Raw genomic sequence first — 22,665 nt, 5'->3', positions numbered from 1 at the left:
CACGTGTGGCGGCAAATGTACCGAATCCAGCTGGGTGCAGCACGACTCGTGCATCGTACAGGAACACGAGTCGGATATACAGAAGGTGTTGAACACTCGGGTATACAGAAGGAATTACACCGGATATAGTGAGCACGTCTACAAAGTATCGGGTGCAGATTTCTGGTATAGTTGTGCACAGTGCCTAACAATGAAGCAAGCTAGATATAGCGAAGCGCATAAATGTACATAGGATATAGCGAATTAGTTGCCCGCGATATTGTGAAGAGGCTTTCGACGTCTGGAAAGAGTTCGTGAGACATGCATTCCTTTTGTTACACATTTAATTTATCGATTAACAGATTTATAGATCCATCCATCCCTCAGAAGCAAACCCCTCTCCCATGACTAGTGTGCGATAACTCACGTCCATATAGTTTGCGCTGTCTCCGATGATCGAGTTTCTCGGATTTGCATACATTTCCTCCATAGTGTGCGTTCACAAGGAGGAAGAGATGAGGGAAGGGGGCTTCTTAAGCAACGGCGAGCCTTGCATGAGCGAATATAGCACGCCTGCAATTACAAATTTTCACAAAAATAAAACCATTCTTATTCAAATTCATCGAAGACGCCGAGGCGGCTAGCGCTCGGCGCAGGCGGAGAGGCGCCTGGAGACGTTCAGGCCCTTCACTGTGCAGGCGGCCATGGCAGAGACCGCTTCGTTTAGCGACACCATGGGACGCCAGCTGTCGGTGGCCGCGGAGTAACGCTCCACCTCCGCTGTGGTGCTCGTTCCTGTGGCCAGTCGCGGGAAGGAAGAAGGAAAACTTGAGAAGCACTGACATCGGTTCGGTAGTAGCAGTACTCGTATGATAGAACAGAAAATAATTGCAGTAATCTGTAGAAGTAGTAGTCAGCAGCTCAGTAGTAGAGATATGTAGAAACATTTTTAATTGACGAGATGGCCTCGATCGATGAAGGGATGGGGTAAAAATATCGCAGCGCAAACCAGTCTACATCTGGGAGTATACAAACCAAGGTGCCGTTCAGTCATGTCTGCGGGCCGTTTTCATGTTACGCTGGGTTCACAAGACGCACGTGATTGCGCACAAATGAGTCGCCTGACGTATGACCTACAACATTTGGGACAAGCATACGGGATACTCTGCGCCCTCCACAAACACACCGCAGCACACCAGACTGGTACACACACACATGTGTACGGTAATACGAGTTTATTGCATTCTACAAGGCATTCGAATACATATGGCATACCACATGAACTCATTTAAACAGCCTGTAGTTATCGTGGCGGTGGCAAGCAACGTATCCCGCATAATTGTGAGAAAGGGTGTATGGATCCCTCTCCACCTAGCGTTCCCACGGCAACGAAGTAAAGTCAGACAACGGCGTAATCCCAGCTCTCGCGCGTAAATTAAATTATGGGGATTTACGTGCCAAAACCACGATCTGATTATGAGGCACGCCGTAGTGGGGGACTCCGGAATAATTTCGACCACCTGGGGTTCTTTAACGTGCACCTAAATATAAAGTACACGGGTGCGCATATTCAGTCGCAGACAGAGAGATAACAGCGTGAGTTGCGCGTTCATTACGTGCGTTTCAACGAATCACTTGGACTGTAAAGTGTTTCTTCATCAGTATCTGTCATCAGTACCTTGGAATTTGTCGATGAGAATCTGCGTAGTGATAAAGATTTCAATTGCATTGTGAATCGCTTCACGGGGACCCAGTGGCCGCAGCAACAATGGGTGACCTATGATCCCGTGATAAAGAATCTGCAAGCTCTAATGGCAATATCCACCGTCGTGTAAACATAGCCCTATACATGCTACATGTCTTGGGCAGCATGTTGTCGCTAATATTTTCTTTTGTCGGATAATTTTACAACAAGCTTTGGACTATCCACATTTCTTTTACTACTGTAGCAAAACGGATGAAGTCAGATGCACAGATAGCGATGAAGTCGGATGAACGGATAACGGATGAAGTCGTAAAGTTATTTTGTTTAACTTTGAGCAAATCGTAAAGCCGATGATGTCACTCTGGTGTCACATATTTCGTGTCATTAAAGCCCATTCGGTTCGTTTCTGTACAGCGTATCTTGACGGAAATTACCATGTTCAATCTGCTTCCCTTTGAAAGCTATAATGTTATTTTCGGTGAACATTCCGCTTCTTTGTTGCAACATATTTCTTTCTTCTTTCTTTTATTGCGATAACAACTATATGGACACTTCCACCGGATTTCTGCCATCGGCGTCGCCGTCGCCGTGAGGTTCCGTATAGATAAAATCTTCGCCGCGCGCCGTATGCCCGAGCGGAATCGTGCGGGGACGCACGCTGTCACGGAGAGCGAACGCACCCAATCTTCCACGCGCAAGCAAGGAAGCGGGAAGCGAGCGCCGGAGGGAGCTGGGGGGGGGGGGGGGGGGGGGCGGAGGCGCATTTCTACTCTGCCAACAACCGCGCTCGTCGCTCGCTCGCACCGTCTCTTATCTCCACACGGCTCTGACCTTTATGCGCTGTGCATTCGCCGCTCAGTTTCCGTTGAAGCGATAGACCGTACGTACCTTCGCCCGCTGCGGCGTATATGCGCTTGCTGCCAGCGTTTTGACAGTCGTTGTCTGCAGTCATTCAGTGTGATCTATTCATGTTTGTTTGTGCGCGCTCACACCACAGTTAGTAATAGTCGGGCCACATTTTCCAACGCGCGCTACCCATGCAATGCTGCCCGGATCGGCAGTGCAGCGCTACAGGTGTGTCCCTTCGCACGCGCTGCCCACGGGCAGCGCTTCTCATCAACACCACCGTTTCACACGCGCCTTCTCGTGGTCATCGAGTCTCTCTTCATGTCGGTCTACTTACGCCGCAGCACACCTGCTTACTTAATCAGCTCATGTTTACTACAATTCCTACAATTCATATTGCTACCAAAGCCGCTCACCTTACTTCGTATGACATTGCTGTGTTGCTATCGCATTCATGCGCTGCTGACACTGATGACACTGCATGTGTTGCTATCGCAGTCACAGTTTCACCCTTAGGGCGAAACTGTGACATTTTTCATCTGCACGAGACTGAACAAGCTATAATCGGTATCAACAGCCGGATTTAATCCACTAAAGAATGCGGTAATAACGCGAGGGGTTCCCTAGGGCGTGGTAACTTCAGGACATATGCTCCAACATCGGGTCAAGATGCAAAACAGCTGTTCACTCTCGAACCAGATGCTGGCTGCAGTTCGAGAACAGCGTGACTCGGAGTCGGCTACACGCGTAAAGCCCGTGGGTGCGTGGCCTGCCGTCACGCACATAAATCACCTGCCTTGAGCGACAGCACACTTAGTTCCTATCGCACATAACTTTGTGCACGGTGACCGATGCGAATCGAAAACAACGGGAGGCAGTGTTGTCAGCTACCACCACCATCACTACTACCGCAACCACTACCACCACTACTACTACCAGCCTTGGGTGTAGCAAAGATTAAAGGTCGGTGCGTACATCACGCCGTGACTATCACGCCTGCAAGGATTGCACCTATATCTACGGCCACGAAAGCAACTCGACGGGGTCTGGTGAGGAGCCTTTTAAACACCATTATTCATCGTATACCAGGCGCGAACTATGAACATGACAAACAAAGAGGTACATATCGTATACCTGCTGTTTCCCCTGTGAATATATCAAAGTGCCCTGACAGTATTTAGGAGTAGTGAATAATCGGTACAAATTATTTTAACCAATGTTACCAGGCTGTTGGGTTTCATTTTGAAATTGCACGCTTGACCACGCGGTAAGTGAAAACCAGTACTCGATCACACGAAGAAAACTCTTACGGGATGTGGTTCGTCGATACGCATCCCGACACCACTGTGGGTGGTTCTCGACACGTCAAAGGCACTCACCGTCGAAACCGCCGATGACGTACAGCTCGTCATCGAACAGCGCCACGGCGAAGGTGCTGCGGCCTGTCCTCATGGGAGTCACGCAGCGCCACCACAGCGGCCCATCGCCCTCTCCGCTGGCCAACACTGGAAACGGAGACGGGAAACGCCACCCCGGTAATCAGGAAGGAATTGATAGAGAATGCCAAGGCTAGCAACCCTATCGGGAAAGGACTCTCGTCGTAGCGAAAGCGCCATCTATATATTGGCGTAGGAGAAGCATTGGCTCGCAGGCTGCGCACACACCGTGAAAGACATTGCGGGACGATTGTGTGGATGCATCACAGGGCGATCAACATTTTGCATTAAATACTTGTAAAATGAAGCTCCCTTAGCCCACTTCCCCGAGGCTTGACTTCGTCAGACTTCATCAGACCATCGGGACAATCTAATTATAAGCCGATACCACGGAAGGTATAAAAGTAAATTGGGTCAATCATGGAGATGTAATCAAAACCGGGCCGTTCCATGATATTGTGTTACCAAGGCTGGTGACATTGTAAGTTTATACTGACATTAGTGCACAATACGTGTCCTCGCAGTGGTTTGTATGCTACTTGTAAGGCGCATCGATTTAGCAGAGGGCAATCAAATGCGTCGGTAGGCCAATCTTGATAATGATATCGCATCACAGTCACTAATATACACGTGGACCAAGCTAGCCTGTTTGATTGCGATAGAAATTCTACGCTCCATGCGCATTTCTGCCGTCGATGTCGCCGCCGGTGTTGCCGTGATGTTCGATAAAGTCCAAGGGCGATAACATCGTCGCCGTGCGCCGTATGCTGTCACCGAATTAGATGTGCTCATGTTTGCTCGTGCGCGCATGGCACGATGCTTGTTTAGTTAGGAAGCGAATGTTTACACGTTCACACAGCCGATAAAACTACAATCCTTATTTCGTATAGTTGTCTATTAATTGTCTATCGCAATCAATGCTTCGCCTTTCGGCCAAAACTGCGACTTGTTAATGACGCCTCTTCAAGCCATAGCTTGTAACGTTACATTTGTTTGGACACTTCAATAATGAATCGAAACCTTTCTTGTCGAAAAAAAAAAAACACGATTTTCAATTCACTCTTGGGCACAAATGCACAAAGTTTTTTCGTTCGTAAGTGCTGTTTGCCATTGATTTTTTTTTTCAGCTAAGGATCCTGAACAGGAGACCAAACGTTAGGCCGGCCGGCCTGTATACCTGAGCTTAGCCGTCGGCGGCCGTCGTATCCGCCGATGACGTAGATGCGCCCGCCGAGCACCGCCATCTCGTGGCTGCAGCGTGGAGCGGGCAGCTGCCGCACCAGGCACCACGTGTTGCGGCTGGGCGTGTACTCTTCCACGCTCGTCAGCACCTTCTGGCCGTTGAAGCCGCCGCTCACGTATATCTTGCCTGCGAAATAGGGCATGGGAGTCGGCGAACAAGCCTATAGAAATCGTTCCTCCTGAAATAATATTGGTTGCGTGGTGGCGTAGGTTGTGAAGTAAATAGAGTGCAATACGTCACTGTTTGAACGGCAGTCGTAGCGGCTGCAGCGGTAGTAGTAGCAGTAGTAGTACCACCACCACCTTCACCACAGTAAGTGGAACTAATTTAGCTTAAACATAAAACAGGTGTTCTGGAGCGTTGTCGTGACTTGCCTTTAAAGGCGCAGGCAGCGCCATCGCTGCGCCTTCTCCTCATGGCGGACACCAGAGTCCACTGGTTGGAGCGCGGGCTGTAGCGTTCCACAGAGGCTGTGCGCTCGCTGGCTGCGTGACAAGAAGACAACACGAAGACCTCGATTCATTCGGAAAGAGCCACGAACGCTACAAAACAGAGTATCACATCGCCACCGCCTCGATGAGTTCCCCAGACACCGCTTGTCATGCGAGCAACACGTTCTCATTTTGCCTAATCACACATTTTGCCTAGAATGCCTAATCACAGCCGTTTAAACTAAAACTTTGTTATCTTTTACTGTATCCAAGCTTATTGCAAGAGGCCTACATGACAGTTATGTGGAACAACAGAAGACGAAAGTATAAATCCCTAGCATATCGAAAACGTTGACTTGGTGTGGACGGATACAATTTGCAGACTCTCTAAATTTCTTGCTATAAGCTATTAACAATTTGGCATGGACATTAGGTGCATTCACATTATTTCACTAGGGTGAAAGCGATTGCCACGAAGAACCACCGTGTGGCTGAGATTTCGGTACACATTAAAGAATCCTTCCGTGCACAATGGAGTTTTGTACCTTTACCTACGTGCTGCATAAGTGAAACATGGTGGTATACAACCTGCAAAATCCAACAACAAATAGTGCGGCATCTCCACTATGTCTACGAACAAAGTTGTAGTTTGCAGCGAGATAATGTGTTGCTTTAATAAACTGCCTTCAAAAGCATTGAACTCGGCGTTTCGAAAATTTAGGAGAACGTGAAGACAACCTTATTGAGAGGCCCACCAACCAGCAAGTAGTTGTATTTCGCGAAAATCGCGAGTGCGTATAAAAACCCTTCGCCCAATAACCCTTGACCATGCTCTCACTCGGAAATTCGCACTGTCCTAACGAAACTGGTTATCTGCCTCACCTCGTTGCCCTTTACTCGCACAGTGTTCTTTCTTCACGCTCGTCTCGTTCTCCTTGTGCTCTAAGCTAGCACGAGGATCCCGGCTCTCCGAGAGCGTCAGCTCTGGCCGTCTTGCTCAAAAGCCACGGCCCTGTACCCAGATTTCCGGCGTCCAAACATGGGGCGTCAAAATTTGGGCTCACGCCCCTGGCTTTCGAGAAATGCCAGATGACCTCGTGAGCCACTAACGCACCCACAATTCCATGTGCGTTTCCATAAAGTTTTCCCTCTCTTTCGCGGGTGTCTGCACGTGCGTACCGTTGCGCCCTCCGACGGCGTACACGTAGCCTTCCAGGGCCACGGCGGAGACGTAGCCCCGAGCGATGTTCAGGATGGTGCAGGTCTCCCACGTGCAGCTCTCGATGTCGAAGCACTCACAGGAGCGCAGATACTCGCTGTCCCGCATGCCACCGACCACGTAGAGACGGTTTGCCAGAAGCGCCACGCCGTGGTACGCCCTGCCGAAAGATATGTGTCTTCTTGTACTATCTCACTTGTTGTTCTGTCAAGAAAGTAGTAATGAAGAGCACATGCCACTTCGTGCACCGCTATTTAAAGCGATGCCCAATCTCTTTAGAAAAAAATTTTCATCCACGTACGAAATGACCCACTTAATGTGTCCTCGAAAAACACGCTTAGAGATCGAATTAGTGCTGCCTAACCGAAGCAGGAGCTTATGAGATCGACGCTCTTTTCATGCACAGCTCCGCGCGATAAATGTAAGGCAGGCGGATGGCATTTTTTCACTTGTGTGAATATTCCTCCATCACGCAGATCTCAACTTATTTTTGACAGCACGGAATATCTGGTACAGCCGAGTAGGATTGTGGATAAAGAATTGCATCGGCAAGGTTAGTCTCAGGGCCCGCAATGTCGTTTTAGGTCCCCAGATGAAGGAACTTTAGGCATACATATCAACTGCACGCAATAATTCTCAAGCTACATGAATAACCAATCCCAGTGGCACACACCGAACTTGTATGTTTTTCAGTTCACCAACTCCATGTAGTGCAGCGAAAGCTATGGGTCGCGTCATCCAGCCAGAAAAGAGAAGCAGAAGGAGGGTCTTCCGTTGTGGGCCTCTAATCAATTACCAACCGTGGAAGCCGACTGAATCGAAACTATGTGGAAGTATCAATAGAGTACAATGGTCAAGCTTCTTCGGGTTACCTCCACAATTTGAAAAGAAAAATACACCGACGATTACGATACTCCCTAATGTGAAATTTGAGCGCCGCTTATACGTGATTTCACTTCGCGGTATATTGGCTGGCGTGGACAGTCAGTCCGTGCCGCACGTTGCAAACGGAGCGAAGTGTGGCGCGACTTCCTCGCTAATCTGGAGATCGCGAGAGCCAGCGCGTGGGGCCAGCGCGTGGGTGACGCGTGGGCGCGATTCACAGCAGCCCCGCCGACAGACCTCCCAGACGAGCAGAGCTCGGGCATTTTTGCTGAGCGTGCTTGTGGACGACACGCGACACTCTGGCGCCATCTCGTAGCCACGTCGCCGCACTACGCTTTTCTTCTCACGCCTTCGCCAAACCCTTCTCCGCTTTGCGCCTCATGGTTCCGCTGCACCCTCCTCTCCGCTTGCCTCCTCGCGCCTCTTACCCTCATCGTTTTTTTTTTTTCGTCTCCCGCTGCGCTCAGCGTTCGCTCTCATCTTTCGCTGTGCTCGTTCGTTCGGTTACAAGTGTGACGCTCGCCGCAAGAACGGGCGTCTGAAAGCTGCGCTCTAAAAAATCAGATCGCCACTGCTCTAATAACAATTAGTAGGCATGCATCGTGCGGCGCAAAGCGTGCGCGCAAAGCTTGCCTGGGCCCGAATCCCTGCATGTGCTTCATGAGCCACCTTCCGGCCCTGGGATCGTACGTCTCGATGGCGTCCCGCTCTTGGCCATCGCTCCAGCCGCCCACCACGAAGAGCATCTCGTACGGCATGCGTGGCAGCCAGCGCTCCGGGTTCCGCGCCACGCCGCAACGCTCGCACTGACGCTGCGGTAGCGCTGCTGAAGAAATGGAGTTGCACATGCATGCGTGAGTACAAAGTATGCGTAAACCACGTGTATCGAGAGATATTTGAAGTCTTTATAACGAACACATAGTTATCCGAAAAATGATGTGCACCTAAGCGTATACGTTGGAGAAAAACAAGGCAATTTCATGTTAACCATGGCGTCTGCACGTTTGCTTGCGGGCATTTTCACGCAGACAAACCAAAACTAAGCAGTGTAATTCAAAGCAGGACAGCAGAAGAGGATGACTGTGCATAATGCAAAAAACATGCTCTAGTCCGATACATCTTTCTTTCTTTAGATACATCTGGCGATACATCTGTCTTTCTAGGACCAGGCCACCTGCGCGGTCGTGGAATTCCTTCAAGAAGTTGTTTGTTTATTTGCATTGCTTCTCAATTTTCATTTTTCATTCCTGCTCGACACTTACGGATGTGTCATCAGACATTACGGGTCAGCGCGATAGAGAGCACCAGGTGGTCACAATTATTCGGCGTGGCTCATAATGAAATCGTGGTTTTGGCACGTAAAACCGCGGAACTTATTCAATTTTGGGACAATCAACGGTGCTCGCATAGATTCCAGCTTGCACAGCACTATTTACGTGAACTGCGCGAGCTGATTAAACGAGCCTGTCGCACTGTCGTGTTGGCGACAACGTACACGAAGTTCCCGGTGCCACAAGTGAGGAAATGGGCGCGAGCAGTAGCATAACAAGAGCGATGTGTCTGTGGTTACAGTCAAAAAGTAAAGCGTGGCAATACCCTTCCAAACTATCATCATAAGCATCTTGGTGTCGTTTTGCGCGTCTTACGGGTATTGATTTTAGTTTTGAGCTTTATGCGGTTTGTCAGGTAGCCACTGTGCTCTTACCCAGTACGAGGTCTCTGATATTTACAGAATGAGCCAACAAAGACAAATCGTCAGTTTCAAGGTCCCAATGCTGCACACACGCTATGAAGAATGCTGCAGTTTCGGCAATCTGCGGTTCATGAAGGTTCACCTAAATCCAGCTTACTCCAGCGCTTTCGCCACAGCCGTAATGCGGTCACAGGAAGTTGAACCCATGACTTCGTACTCTGCGACTCCATAGCCAATGAGCCAGCGCGGCATTCCTATGTTATTTAATGAATAAATTATCGAATGATTGGGCGTTTATTGCAATAGGACGACGCTTCAGCATTAGTAATGCTAAAGAGAGAGGCAAGAAGGCAGATTTACCAGAAATGCTGACGGTTACTCAGGCCTGTAGACGCGGTGCTTGACGCTAGCCTTCTTTGCTAATTCAAGGAGACTGAACAGCGTCTCTTTGAATCATAAAGTTTGCTACAAAATATTCTCGGAGGGAACTAGGGTGCTGCCGTCGTAAGGCTACCATGATAATGCTGGGTACACTACATGAATTTGTCTGATCCTCATGCTTGGGACATCAGAAAATTTTGCCACATCATGACATCGCTGTCATTCAGTGCTTTCTACTCTTCTTAGCTTCGTTTGCCCACTTGACATGGCACCATAAAGAAACTTAGAATTAAATCAAGAGTTCGACGGAACACCGTCTGCTCAGGTAGAAGACAAAAAGAAAAGAAAAAGAAAAAAGTCACAGGCCTGCGCGGCACACGAAGCACAGTCAGAGCGTAAGCTGGTGGAGTGGCTCAAGAGTAGCTCCAATTCGGGCACCAAGCACAACAGCGTCTTCGCGGCAGTCTGTTCGCCTCGTTTTGACGAGAACTATCTGAACTGTCCGCCCGGCGTCGACGGCGAGCTGCGGCTTGTAATGCTCTCTGCACAGCAGTCTGCTGAGCCCGATCAAGCCTTACAAATGCAACTTACGTGTCGGGCGCGCCGCGTTTGCAGGCACCTTAACTAGATGGCGCCACCATACTGGCGGAGGTAGGGAGCCTACATGCAACGCCGTTGTTGCATGTAGGCTCACTAGGCGGAGGCTCGGGTCGTCTGCCCTGCGCGCTTGCCTTTAGGGCAATTACGCTGCCCGATAGCAAGCGTTTGCGTAGCTCAGTGGTAGAGTATCTGGTTCCCACGCAGCGAGCGCGGGATCGATCCCGGTGGAAAACGCGTACTTTTTTCGCATTTCCGTCGATTGCGGTTACGGCGGCCCAACGCCGGCGGCGGCGGCATCATCGCGAACCGAAACAGCTATTGTAATGAGCCCATAACAGCTTACGCTGTAAAAAAAAAAGAACATCATTAATGCCACAGGTGACTGACGTTTCGAGATCTGTACGGCTGGCTCTCTTCACAGTGAGCCGGTCACTCAAGATCTGATATGCTTTAACGATGGTCGCAGGGTTCGAGAATAGACGTTGTCCAGATTGCCCTGAGTCTTTGTTAGCGTGTTATCCGTGGTTTGGATAACCAGCTATTCTAAGCGTAGTCTTAACTGGGTGCTTCTTTCGTGATAATGACCTTTGCCTCGACCTAGTTTATTGCTTGGCGCGCGTTTTGAACGTGCTATGCGATGGCATTTGATATAAACGAATCTTGTAGTAAACAAAACGTTTTGTTTTTTAGACATTGGCCAGTGAATTGGTTTGCCGAATTTCAGACTAACTCACGGCTTCGGGGTGCAGCGGCGGCAACAACGTCGCTCACACCGGTGTTGCCGTTGTCACCGTTGCCGTCGATCGAAGGGCGCGCTGTGCAAGCGTCCGAGCGGCGGGCTGCGTACTGCACCAGCAGCAGCGGACTGGGCGAGCACAGACAGGGGCCTTGCCGCTGTGCCTCACACACAACGTCGCAGTACGAGCGGCTGCACGCCAGCGTCGGATACAAACGGCAGAAGTCTTCCACCGTCCTGCGTACCGCGATGCACTGCTTAATGAACACGCCTGGCACCCGTGCAGCGCATGAACTAATATTAAATGCGAATCATTTCTTGGCGAACATTGGCCACTTCGACAGAATCTATCTATCTATCTATCTATCTATCTATCTATCTATCTATCTATCTATCTATCTATCTATCTATGTATCTATCTATCTTCCGTCTACGTCTTGGTGCTCTCATGGTCGTTTCAGTAACTTGGTAGGTACCAAAATAGGCATAGTATGAAAAGAGTGTATGACGAACATAAGTGTTTCGGTCATGACATGAATATCATGACATGTGTGTCATGTAGGTCATGAAAAACCGCATACGTCTTGGTGCTCTCATGGTCGTTTGGCTAACTTGGTATGTATCTAGAATGATTTCAGACATGGGTACTAAGTGAAGGAAACACTATAGAACGATGGTAGAAGTCATAGTCATGAGCATGACTTGGCAAAAATGACAATGACTCAGAGAAAAATATTAACAATCAAAAACCACTGAAATGGCATCGGACGTGGGTAATAAGTGAAGGAAACACTAAAACATGCACTAAAGGATTATGGTAGAAGTTGGAGTCATCAGCATGACTCAGCAAAAATGGCAATGACTCATCGAAACATAACACTCAAAAACCCCTGGAATGGGTTCAGACGTAGGCACTAAGTGAACGAAACACTAAAAGATAATGGTAGTAGTCATAGTCGTAAGCATGACTCAGCAAAAATGAGAATGACTCAGCGAAAAAAGATTAACACAAAAACAACTGAAATGGGTTCGGACACAAATTATAGGTCATGACATCAATGTCATTACACGTGTCATGTAGGTTATGAAAGAGCCGCCTATATACGTCTTTGTGCTCTCATAGTCGTTTCGTTAACTTTGTTGGCTCCCCGCACACTGCTTCACATAACATCAATTCCCACAGGGCGTGGGATCTGCCGTATTTTTATAACTATTCTGAAACTTGTTGAATTTAGCTGAAATAATGTTGGAAGTGATGTTGGGAGAACGTCGTCTGCACTGATTAAGATAGACGCGAGTGGCACTCTGATAAGACCAACCCAGCTGAGTGAAGCAATTCATATGTATAGAATAACTTTACGACGTAGTTACCCTGTTCAGGCTTGAAAACAATAGAGGAAAGGTGAGAATTCCAATAGACAGCTGGAGAATTGGTGGCGTAATGCGTTCAACTAAACTAAATTTTGGCGAAGTCAAGTGGCATTACCAGATTGCGATTCTGGGAGTATCATTAACGTAGTATTACCCTGAGCAAGAACCTAATGGGCTGTTGAGTTTTGGGCAAAAATTTATTAAAAGTACAGTAGCGCTGTCATTAGTAATGGCCACCATAGCTCAAGCCAGATAGACAGTGGTAAAAGCGAGAACAACTCTCAGCTTCTCAACACTGCTGTTTTACAACATGTGCGACGTGTCTAAAAAAATACGTTGTCCACCTAGCGCACTTTACAGGGTTTACAAACTCGTTGTAATTTCTTTCCACGCAGGGAATTCCTGAATGTACACTAGCATGTCGACTTTCAACCAAAACCAAGCCGCGCATACACATGAATCTTATCTCTTTCTGGGTTTTATGTTTCAGGAAATTCAACGGCTCTGGACGATGGTCCACTGGGCGCCACTTACAATGATCCGCAGAGGCCGACACGCACCGACTGTAGCAGCCTCGACAGGTCGGCACCAGCCTCGCTGGCGGACGACGCATTTCTGACCGAGGACCAGCGCACGATTGCTTGCAGCAGGTCCGCTTCGTTCCGCACGTTCAGCTCGTTCGAGGCAAGCAGTTCAACGAGCAGCCCTTCGGAGACCTCCGGGAACTCGTCGCTTGTGCGCCACACCTGCGCAGAATGTAGTGCGCGGATAGCTGTCAGTCACCAGATGCTGCCGATACGAGACGGTAAATAAGAGTGTCGTCGAACTACGAGGAAAATGACGGCCTTGCAAAAAATGTTTCGTTTCAAGGCTCAGTGTAGATGTGCGACTCCATTCCTTTATTAACTGCACGGTTATTCACAGCGGATTTCAGCAGCTTACGTGGCACAGACGGTTCAGTTCTCTGCAGGTAGCGTATGCAAACCTAACCATATCATGTATACTTCAAACCTTGAAGCTATTTCTCAAGTGGATACAAGCAGGGTTCTTCGACAAGTTGCAGCGCACCTTTGGTTTTAGGCATAGAGTTGAAACAGCCAGTAAACGGTACCTAAATTGCTATCAACTGTGCCTTCAATTTTCTCAAAAGGTCCCAATAATGGTGCTGGATATAAAATACTTTGTGCATACAGCGCCAACAGTTAACGCCATCACTTGACTCGTAGATCAGCAGCAACAATGTAAAATGAAGATGACCATGCAGCGTCCTAAAGATTACCAGTGAGAGTTTGAACCCTGTATTCAAAAACAGGGACTGAACATTTTTTTCTCGATTTGACCAAGTGCAGGACTGCGCTGTCGCCAGTCTAAAGAACGCACTGCACCTGAATAACCTTAATGGTTAATTAATACGGCGAGTGTTCGTTTGAGAAACACACTATAACTACAGTGCATATGAGTACACGCCGCGAGCACCACGGTTACAAACCTTTGCTGAGGACTCACCATGGTGTGTTACTGAAATACAGCGATCACTTCATTCGAGAGGCGGCCCTGCCCTCTGCTTTCTACTTGGAATCAATATCTCCAAAGCATTTATTCGCCACCAAATTCGCCGCGTCGCCACTTACGAGCCACTTTGGCTAAAGGTCGCAGCACATTCCGCTTTGTCTTTTTTAAATGCGTAAGCATTTATATCCTTACCCAACGAGAAAAGTGTCCGTCCGTCCGTCCGTCCGTCCGTCCGTCCGTCCGTCCGTCCTTCCTTCCCTAAGACGATCGCTTTCAAGATAGAGCTCGCAGCAAGGAGCGACTTTACCTTCGTGCTGCCTGTCGCTTCAACGCCAACGAAGCGGCGACAACACAGCGCTCACTAAGGTCTCAGTACATGCCGCACGCTGCCCCATTCGCAGATCACTTGATCACTTCAACGCGTAGCGGCGAAAAAACAGCACGCGGAGCTATCAGCAGTCGGAACACTCTGTGCGCTTCGCAGATCGCTTTCAAGAGACGGTCAGCGCGGCCGTGCCAGAGCACGTTTGATCGGTCCGTGCCACCGCCGATGTCCTTCGATCACGGTTCAGAATGGTTCGACACGCATGGACAACGCGCTAAAGAGCGATAATGGCTTATGATGATCGGAGTGCCATCAGCGTACCTGGCGTCGCGACGTGCAGCACTTTGATTGCGTTGTCAATGCAGCTTGCGCCGCCATCCGCACCAGTTCGCGTCGCCGCAGGCTGTCGTTTGTACTGGCCGGATCAAGTGTCATAACACTGACGATGACACCAGGCTCCGTGGAGATGAGTAAGAGGTCAAAATGCTTACGCATGCTTAAACAACTCCTAGAGGAATTTCTACGTTAATTTCTGTTCCTTCTTTTTTTTTTCTTTTGCGCTCTGACATGCTCCGTTGTCTACATGTGAATAATTAATTTTTAAAAATAATTTTTATTGCATACCGCGCAGGGAACCAGCAAACAACTTTAATATACTTGTACGTCTGCTTTTTTTTCTTTTATATTAAACTATCAAGTTTATTTTCTTACAGTTTTATGACGCTCGAAACACTGAGCAACACATTCTGAAGCATGGTGGAGTGCACTTGACCACACTAACCCACGTCAAGAATGTGACAATATTGCAACAGTGTCTTTTCTCCGCTTTCACAGAAAACACATGTTGTTACTACCGTTTGGTAATTAAGTATGTGCTTACTAGTCTATTATATTATAATGTAAATATGCCGTATGTGGAGCACACATAGGCTATATTTCATTGCCAGCTGAGCGCAAAGTTTCTCGAAAAAATCTGATTACTATCACGTCGCTGACAGCGTGGCTGCTTCTAGGTGGTCTCGCACCATTTTGTGTCCCACATCACTAAATTTATCAGAAAAATTCACTAGCCCATTTATTTAGCTTGAGGCGACAGATATTTTTACACAGGCTATTACCATTCTGAAACAAGACTGGCATGCAGGATCCCTGTTTTATAGTCAACTTTTTCCTTAAATCCCCCATAAATTGTACGTTTATGGAAATAAAGGCAAATTCAAAGTCGCACGCATACTAGGTGGCAACCTCACAATGCAGTGCGAGCTCCGCCCACACATTTGCACTGTCCTCAATGACTTCGCGTTCGAAAACGTAGTTTCCGAGGAACGCCGTGATTGTTAGAGCCTATACAATATCTCTAGCCGATATCGAAAGTAGATCCCCTCTGACGGGACATCACGGAAATAAACGAACCTTATTGACTGGTGCATCTGTACAAGTTCTCCTCGAGTAGGGCAGTGGTGTAGGCTCAAATTTTCCGCAGAGGTGGCATTTTGTAGTGACTTAAGCGTATTATCACGTTTGCGTGGGTATTACCGTAAGTGCTACTCAAAGCTTGTCTAGTCCACTGCAACGCAACGGTGCCGCCATCTATCGTGGCTACGGGGAACATTGTGTTTGCATCATTGCCGGGACAGATGGCGCTACCACTTCGTCGAAGTGGAATAAAAATTGAGGAGCGCTTTCACAGTCCGCGCCTATCTCGAATTTATTGTTCACAATACTGGTAGGTGATGCCAACAAACACGGCATCAAGGTAAACTAAATTTAAAATGCCGAGCGCGAACGAAAAAAGCGGTTTAGCAGGAAGCGTCAAGCATACCTCGCTCTGCTAGTTATGCAACTCTCAGTAAAGATGAACGTTCTAGAATGCGGAGTCCGCGCAGATAAACCACTCGCCTGGTCGAAGTGCTCACGCACGTAGCTGAGCACTGCGTGGCTGAAGTTAGGGCAGTGGTACCACCGTGCCAAGGTGGCCATGCCCAGGCAGTTCTCGATGTCCATGTTGCGCAGCATGTAGTTCAGGCACAGGCTGCGCACCTCGTCCATGAGCAGCATGTCGGCCGCAGCCAGGACCTCAGTCACGTTTTCCTCATCGATGAGCAGCTACAGCCGTGAAGAACGAACGCATCCGGTTGCGAAATTCAGTCTTCGCGTCCGGCTTAGGACGAGGGAAGGAACAGGTCAGACATGCACTGTACTCGCAACTATATGTCTGTCCTTTTCAGTTCTCGCATTTGTCCCCGTCTTCTCGCACTGTTTAGTTCAGCTGTGAATGCCCATACACTCATGTACCTTTGTCCTTTTGCAACAAAAACCAAGGCAGCGCGCTAGGGAAAGACTATGGTGAAGACTAAGAGCCCTCAAAGCTTCATTAACAGGGCTTCTGTTCCGAGAGGTGCACCGCGTTTACCCTTATTTTATTCTCATTTATACACCGTCCGTAAAAAAATTGAAGCAGCTTAAGTCGTAAAACGCCGGTCGTATAGAATGGTGTGTACTAAATACTTTCAATATTCGACAAAACCTACACTGTAACTAAGTTCTATATTGACGAAGGACCTGCAGGATGAAGATTTGTCTCAAAAGAATGCGAGCGATCAATAGAGAATGAGTCATCAGTCCGGTGTAAACATTCTACCAAAAGGGCTGGTCATTGTTAAAGCATTCAAAGGACATTGGCATCTCGCTGCAACTAAGGTTTTCTGTGTGACTCATGACAAATTTACTCTTCTTCCCGGCATTAGCTTCCTCTCTGTTATCGGTAACGTTATGGAAAAAGACAGGTGTAGCGTTAAGAGACAAGACCGCAGTGTGGAGTAGATGGAGGACCAGGGTACAAGATATCTTTCTTGCAATTAAGAGCGATATCTTTAGACGTGCAAGAAATGTGACGAGTAGAGCAGGTCATCGGTGGTTTATTAAGGTAACATAATGAGTGTCAGCGGAAGTAAAATTCCGCCGAGCTCAACGATGAGTAATGTTGACAAACGAGATTAGCCAACTTGCGTTCACCGACAAAAAAAAATGCACCAATAATAACTTGTCCCTCAACACTAATCGTCATAAATCCTAATCATGCGTATATGCTTCTTTAAGATCCTGCAGTCACTCACTTCGTTTCATAAACGCTATGTGACGCTGACGCAGCTATGAACAAGAAAAATTCACGCAAGATTGCTTGATGAGGTTTAACGTCCCACATTAACACTGGAGCTGTCGTAGACGATTTAGTGGAGGGCTTTCGGATGACCTTTGACCACCTGCGGTTTTTTAATCTGCACTTAAGTATAAGTAGACGAGCATCTTTGCATGTTGCCCCGTCTCATTCAAGATAGATGACAATGATTGTTTGGGGACAAGATAAGGTCTAAAGGGCGCAATTTTTTTTTTTTTTTGAGCTTAGGATAAGAGCGGGCTTAGGCTGGAGATCACTATAGAAAATGCCCTCGCCCGGCGGCGGACTTTTAACAGGCTTATTTTGCTGATTACGATAGCATTAGCGATGGTGACCACAATCACGATGGTAAAGATGCTGATGATGTTGCCGAGGTTCAAGTTTCCCGCCTATTTTGACAGGCACTAGGTACTAACTCGCATCGCGTCTCCATTATTTGGTACTTGACCCACCTTGTCTAGGTAGTGGTAGCCAAACAACGCGTCCATGGTGGACGCCGTGACGTCGTGGAGAAGGACATCTCTGCGGCCCCCGTAGTCGACGCAGAACAGGGCCTGAAAGACAGGGCTCAACGCGCACAAGAAACCCCGGTGGGCTATGAACTCGCCACCGTCAGCCGTGCGAACCCGGCAGTCGTGCGTCACGCTGGCGCCGTCCAGCACGGAATCGTCGTTGGAGGAGAACTCCGACATGGTGCCCGGACGACGAGATGACGGGTCGTCGCAGAATCGGGACCGTTGCATTCGCCGCGAGCATCTCGTGAAAATCTACGCGTCGTCTTTGTCTTACTCACCAATACAAATGTCACGCGAGAGAAAGGTGTTTATCCGTAACAAAAAAAAAGAAAGAAAAGAAAGAAAACCATTAGCTGGCCTCGTGGACGTCATGTGTATTTATTTATTTATTTATTTATTTATTTATTTATTTATTTATTTATTTATTTATTTATTTATTTATTTATTTATTTATTTATTTATTTATTTTGCATACTTTCAAGGCCCGCAGGCGCTACAGAAAGGAATGGTGCATATACAGAAAAATAATGCAGAACCATGAACAAAGTATTTGTGAGATGGCATGGAAAACAGCAGTCTTGAACCTCGATGCGTCTGTAATAGTGGCGACCGATGAGGGAAGGTGGTTCCTGTCATTGCAGGTGCGAGGTAAAAAAGAGTAATAGTACGCATTCGTACGACAAGATGGCGTATCGGTGATAAATCGGTGATAAGCAAAGTTTTCGTCGGTGTTTAGAAATATATATTATCTGCACTTCTTTTCTTCTCTGTGGCTCAACGCACATCGCTCGTTGCACGCTCCGGTACCATTTTGTTCCATTCACTTCTTTTTCACACTTGGCTACATCTATTGCGTACTTCTTCATGTATAGCTGTAGCCGGCTTCTACGACTTTCTGTTGCCGACTTGTTCGCCTCTTGCCACCTGTTGTGTTTGTCTATTCGAACGTCTACGCAGTGGCATATATCCATTCTGGGAGAAGGAAAAGGAGGAAGAGGCAGACGTTGCTGGCTGCAGGCGGATCTAGCCTTGCAAGACATGCCGGCAATTGCTCCGCCCAGCGCCTCCTTTCATAAAAGTTCGTCACTGTTATGAAGCACAGCACGAGACGGGTGAACAAGAAGACACGCACAGCGAGTTGGGAACAGTTTAGGGAACAGGACCCATGCGCGCCACCTGTGATTCTTCCTTCGCATGGTGCCGCGTCGGCATGTACCGGCGGGATGGACCCTTTCTTGGGTATTGACCGAAAATGTTGAAACATGCAGTCGCAGAAGCACACACCCCGTGTCCCAATTCGGTAGGGCACACGCCCAGTGGAACACGCTCAGTTCTCATACATGGTGACACAAAGTTGCTGCCCACTCGGCAAGGCAACAGCCAGTAGCCAATTTCCAGCACTGTCAAACTGGGGCGAAGAAGCAAAAAGAGGAAAACCGCTTTAAACTGGTTGAACGTGTTAAGGACATCATACGCCGACATTTTATATGCACCCCTTGCTCGTGCGTCAACTCTAGAACACGTGAAATCTTTTTTTTTTAATATTTTGAGAATTGTAAAGGGGCATAGCTTGTTGTCTATGCTGTGTAACTACCCTGTTGAGCCATGTTCATGAACATCTCTTCACCACAGAATTTATAGCCTAACTTGTGGTTCATGCTCTCGAACGGCTCTCTTCTTCCATGAGTATTGCACATTTCAAGACCGTATACTTGCGAACCAATTTGTGACTACGTTTACTGTTGTTTCGCTACTGAGCGGCCACAGATTTTGCGGTAACCTAGTTAGGTTCATAAATCAAATAGTCCTAATTTTTATTGCCCTCAATCGAGGGCTAACCGAGAGGAATAGTAAGTGGAAACAAAAGCGAGCAGTGTGGAGGCAGGTGACGGAAGTGCTTTATTTACGTCCCTTTCTAGGTTGACGGCTTTGGTCCATGGCCACGACTTGGCCTGCAAGAATCTGCGATCCCATGGCTGTTTCCACGGCCCAGGCTCGCCAAGTTCTCACACGGCAGCTTCCTCGTACAACATGCCTTGTGTCTTCGTGATAGTCTCGGTTAGTTGCACAACTTTGTCGGCGGTAGGCGAACAATAGCGGTGGGGCTTAAGCGGCTGACGGGCATTTCGCAGGCATCTGCTACAAGAGGAAGATCGAGACAGAGTGTTTCAGAAGAACAATCAATTAAGGCCGAGTGTGCCGAAAGAAAGTCGAGGCCAAGAATAAGGTCATGGGGGCAGTGAGCAAGGACGGCATAAAGTACGACAGTGCGACGACCGGCAATGCTAACACGAGCGGTGCACATTCCGATCACTTGAACAGCACCACCATCGGCAACACGTATTGTCTGTGTCGTAGACGGCGTCATAATCTTCTTCAGGCGGCGGCGTAAAGGGGCGCTCATAATAGACAAGTGTGCACCAGTGTCGATGAGGGCGGTCATAGGAACATTGTCGACTTTGACTTCTAGAAGGCTATGGTGAGTGGGGAGTGTCAGCAGAGGATTTGCAGGGGACGACGGCATTGCAGCTTCACCTCCATAAGCTGCACTATCTAGTTTTCCGGCGGCGAGCGTCCAGAGAAGGACGGCGAGGAAAAGCGGCGAGGCTGCGGAGAGCGGGATTGGCGGCGTTGCGGCGACGGGGAGCGGGAGAAGCGGCGAACAGGAGCAGTGGCCTCAGAGGGAAGAGGCTCGTGGGAGGACGACGAGTAGTAAGCAGGGGAACCAGCGGCTGGACGTCTAAAAGGAGTAGAGTGCATGGAGGTCTGGCGAGATGCGTAGGTCCAACGGCGACGGCAATAACGAGCAATGGGCCTGGCCTGATGACAGGAGAAGCAGATGGGCTGATCGTCGGGCGTTCTCCATTCCGCAGGGTTGCGGAAGGAGACAGGAGAGGTGTAGGATCGTCGAGCAGGTCCAGAGGAATAAGGCTGAGCGTCAGGACGAGTCAGTGGGCACGCCGATGCAAGGCCGAGATTGGCAAACTCCTGCCTTACTACAGCTTGAATGAGGGACACTGATGGGTGCGTTGGGTCACTGGCGTGGGATGTAAACACGGGTGGTGGAATAGGTGCAGGACAGGCAGCTTCAATCTCGCGACGAACAATACGCGTAACGTGGTCACAGGTGGGCGGCAGGCGAACGGCATCACACGATGAACTTGCAGCCGTATTGGGCAGCCGGGTGAATCTCTGGGTTATACGGCGGCTCTTGGCATGTTCAAACCGCCGACATTCTTTGATGATTGTGTCGACGGTATCAACGTTGGTATACACGAGCAGTTAAAGGCATCGTCGGCGATACCTTTGAGCACATGAGAAACCTTCTCGGACTCAGGCATGTGCTCGTCAACCTGGAGGCAAAGAGCGATAACGTCCTGGATGTAAGAGACGTATGACTCGGAGGATGTCTGCGCACGAGTCGCAAGTTCATTCCGCGCAGCATGCTGCCGGCCAGTGCTGTCACCGAAAAGGTCGCGTATCTTCTCTTTGAAAGAGTCCCAGCTTGTAATGTCCGCCTCGCGCGTCTCGAACCACACCCGTGGTGGGCCATCGAGGTAAAAAAGCACGTTGGCGAGCATAAGGGTCGGGTCCCACCTGTAGCTGGCGCTGATCCGTTCGTAAAGGTTGAGCCATTTGTCGACGTCAACCCCATCCTGGCCGTAAAAGACGCCAGGATCACGAGCAGGAGGCAGAACGATGTAGGTGGGAGCCACGGGAGGGGCAGCGGGTGAAGACGTTGTGCCTGCACCGACTGACATGGTCGGAAGCGTGATGAAGCGGCCGTTGCGGAGCTCCGTGATGGAAACAGGGAACTACCCCGCACCTCCACCACAAAGATGTTACGTAAAACGACGCAAGGCGGGACTATTTGCACTGTATTTACACTACACAGACACAGTAGCCAAGATGGTGGACAGCCACCAGCACCCGACAGAACCGTCTTCTTTGTCGTCTGCCCCTGGCAGAATGTGTCTCTCGTATCAATATCTTTAGCACACATCGTCGTATTCTTCAATGTAGATCAATGTCGTTGTTCTTAACCTTCCCGACGAGTTAGCACTGCCGTACTAGCAGTAATATTTCTGTAGTATACTAAGTCTGCGAACGTCGTTAGATCGGAGGCGCCAATAAATGAAACGTTGAAATCCGCCCACAATGACGCGTATACCACACGCGCATTTTAGACGTGAATCATAGTTAAGACGGCAATAAAAATACGAGGATATCGTAGTAGAATTAAATTAAGACGTACATTTCTTTTGCGATAGTTCTGTCTCTTCTTTTTCTAACATTACAGCTAATGCCCACTTTGGACTCGCAGCCGACGAGCAAAATTGGGGAGAGAGAATTTCGCCCGCAGCTTCACCGCTTCCATGTTTCGCGCTTGTTCGCTTGAAACTTGCAATTCGTGCAAATACGTCCGCTTTGTCTCTGCTCGCCCAGCAGCGAAAGCAGGCAAAACGAGTTCTATAGTTCGGTTCTCCTGAATACTTTACTGTGTATGCTGGTCGGACGCCTTCTCCGCTGGTGTTACGCGGTGCTTCCTTTGTTTACCATTCAGCTTCTCACTTTTTCGTCAATGGCGCCCGCGGGACGTGCTTGAATAT

The 22,665-nt window shown here is 48.7% G+C and overlaps 1 protein-coding gene across 1 annotated transcript; it reads right to left on the bottom strand.

Annotated features, from left to right (window-relative positions):
* Window positions 1–354: 354 nt before the first annotated feature.
* Window positions 355–18,305, bottom strand: LOC119445172 (kelch-like protein 10). The gene is made up of 10 exons (XM_049664906.1): window positions 17,993–18,305; window positions 16,262–16,468; window positions 13,060–13,271; window positions 11,153–11,391; window positions 8,378–8,570; window positions 6,820–7,019; window positions 5,584–5,694; window positions 5,144–5,335; window positions 3,910–4,035; window positions 355–774 (listed from the first exon to the last, which is right to left on the bottom strand). Exons 1-10 carry the CDS (start codon window positions 18,281–18,283, stop codon window positions 620–622), a joined length of 1,926 nt encoding a protein of 641 aa, XP_049520863.1. The 5' UTR covers window positions 18,284–18,305; the 3' UTR covers window positions 355–619.
* Between the last annotated feature and the right edge of the window lie 4,360 nt (window positions 18,306–22,665).

The sequence above is a fragment of the Dermacentor silvarum genome, chromosome 3 (assembly GCF_013339745.2).
Source record: "Dermacentor silvarum isolate Dsil-2018 chromosome 3, BIME_Dsil_1.4, whole genome shotgun sequence".
NCBI lineage: Eukaryota > Metazoa > Arthropoda > Arachnida > Ixodida > Ixodidae > Dermacentor > Dermacentor silvarum.
Note: the sequence above shows the minus strand (reverse complement) of the source record. Positions and strands in the feature narration are given on the sequence as shown.

Bases quoted from the DNA above. Each gene is read 5' to 3' on its own strand.
- LOC119445172 (XM_049664906.1), bottom strand. From the start codon at position 18,283: ATGCAACGGTCCCGATTCTGCGACGACCCGTCATCTCGTCGTCCGGGC. The intron at 16,469-17,992 runs GTGGGTCAAGTA...TCACGGCTGTAG, and splicing joins GCTACCACTACCTAGACAAG to CTGCTCATCGATGAGGAAAA. The intron at 13,272-16,261 runs GCGAGTGGTTTA...CATTCTGCGCAG, and splicing joins TGCGTGAGCACTTCGACCAG to GTGTGGCGCACAAGCGACGA.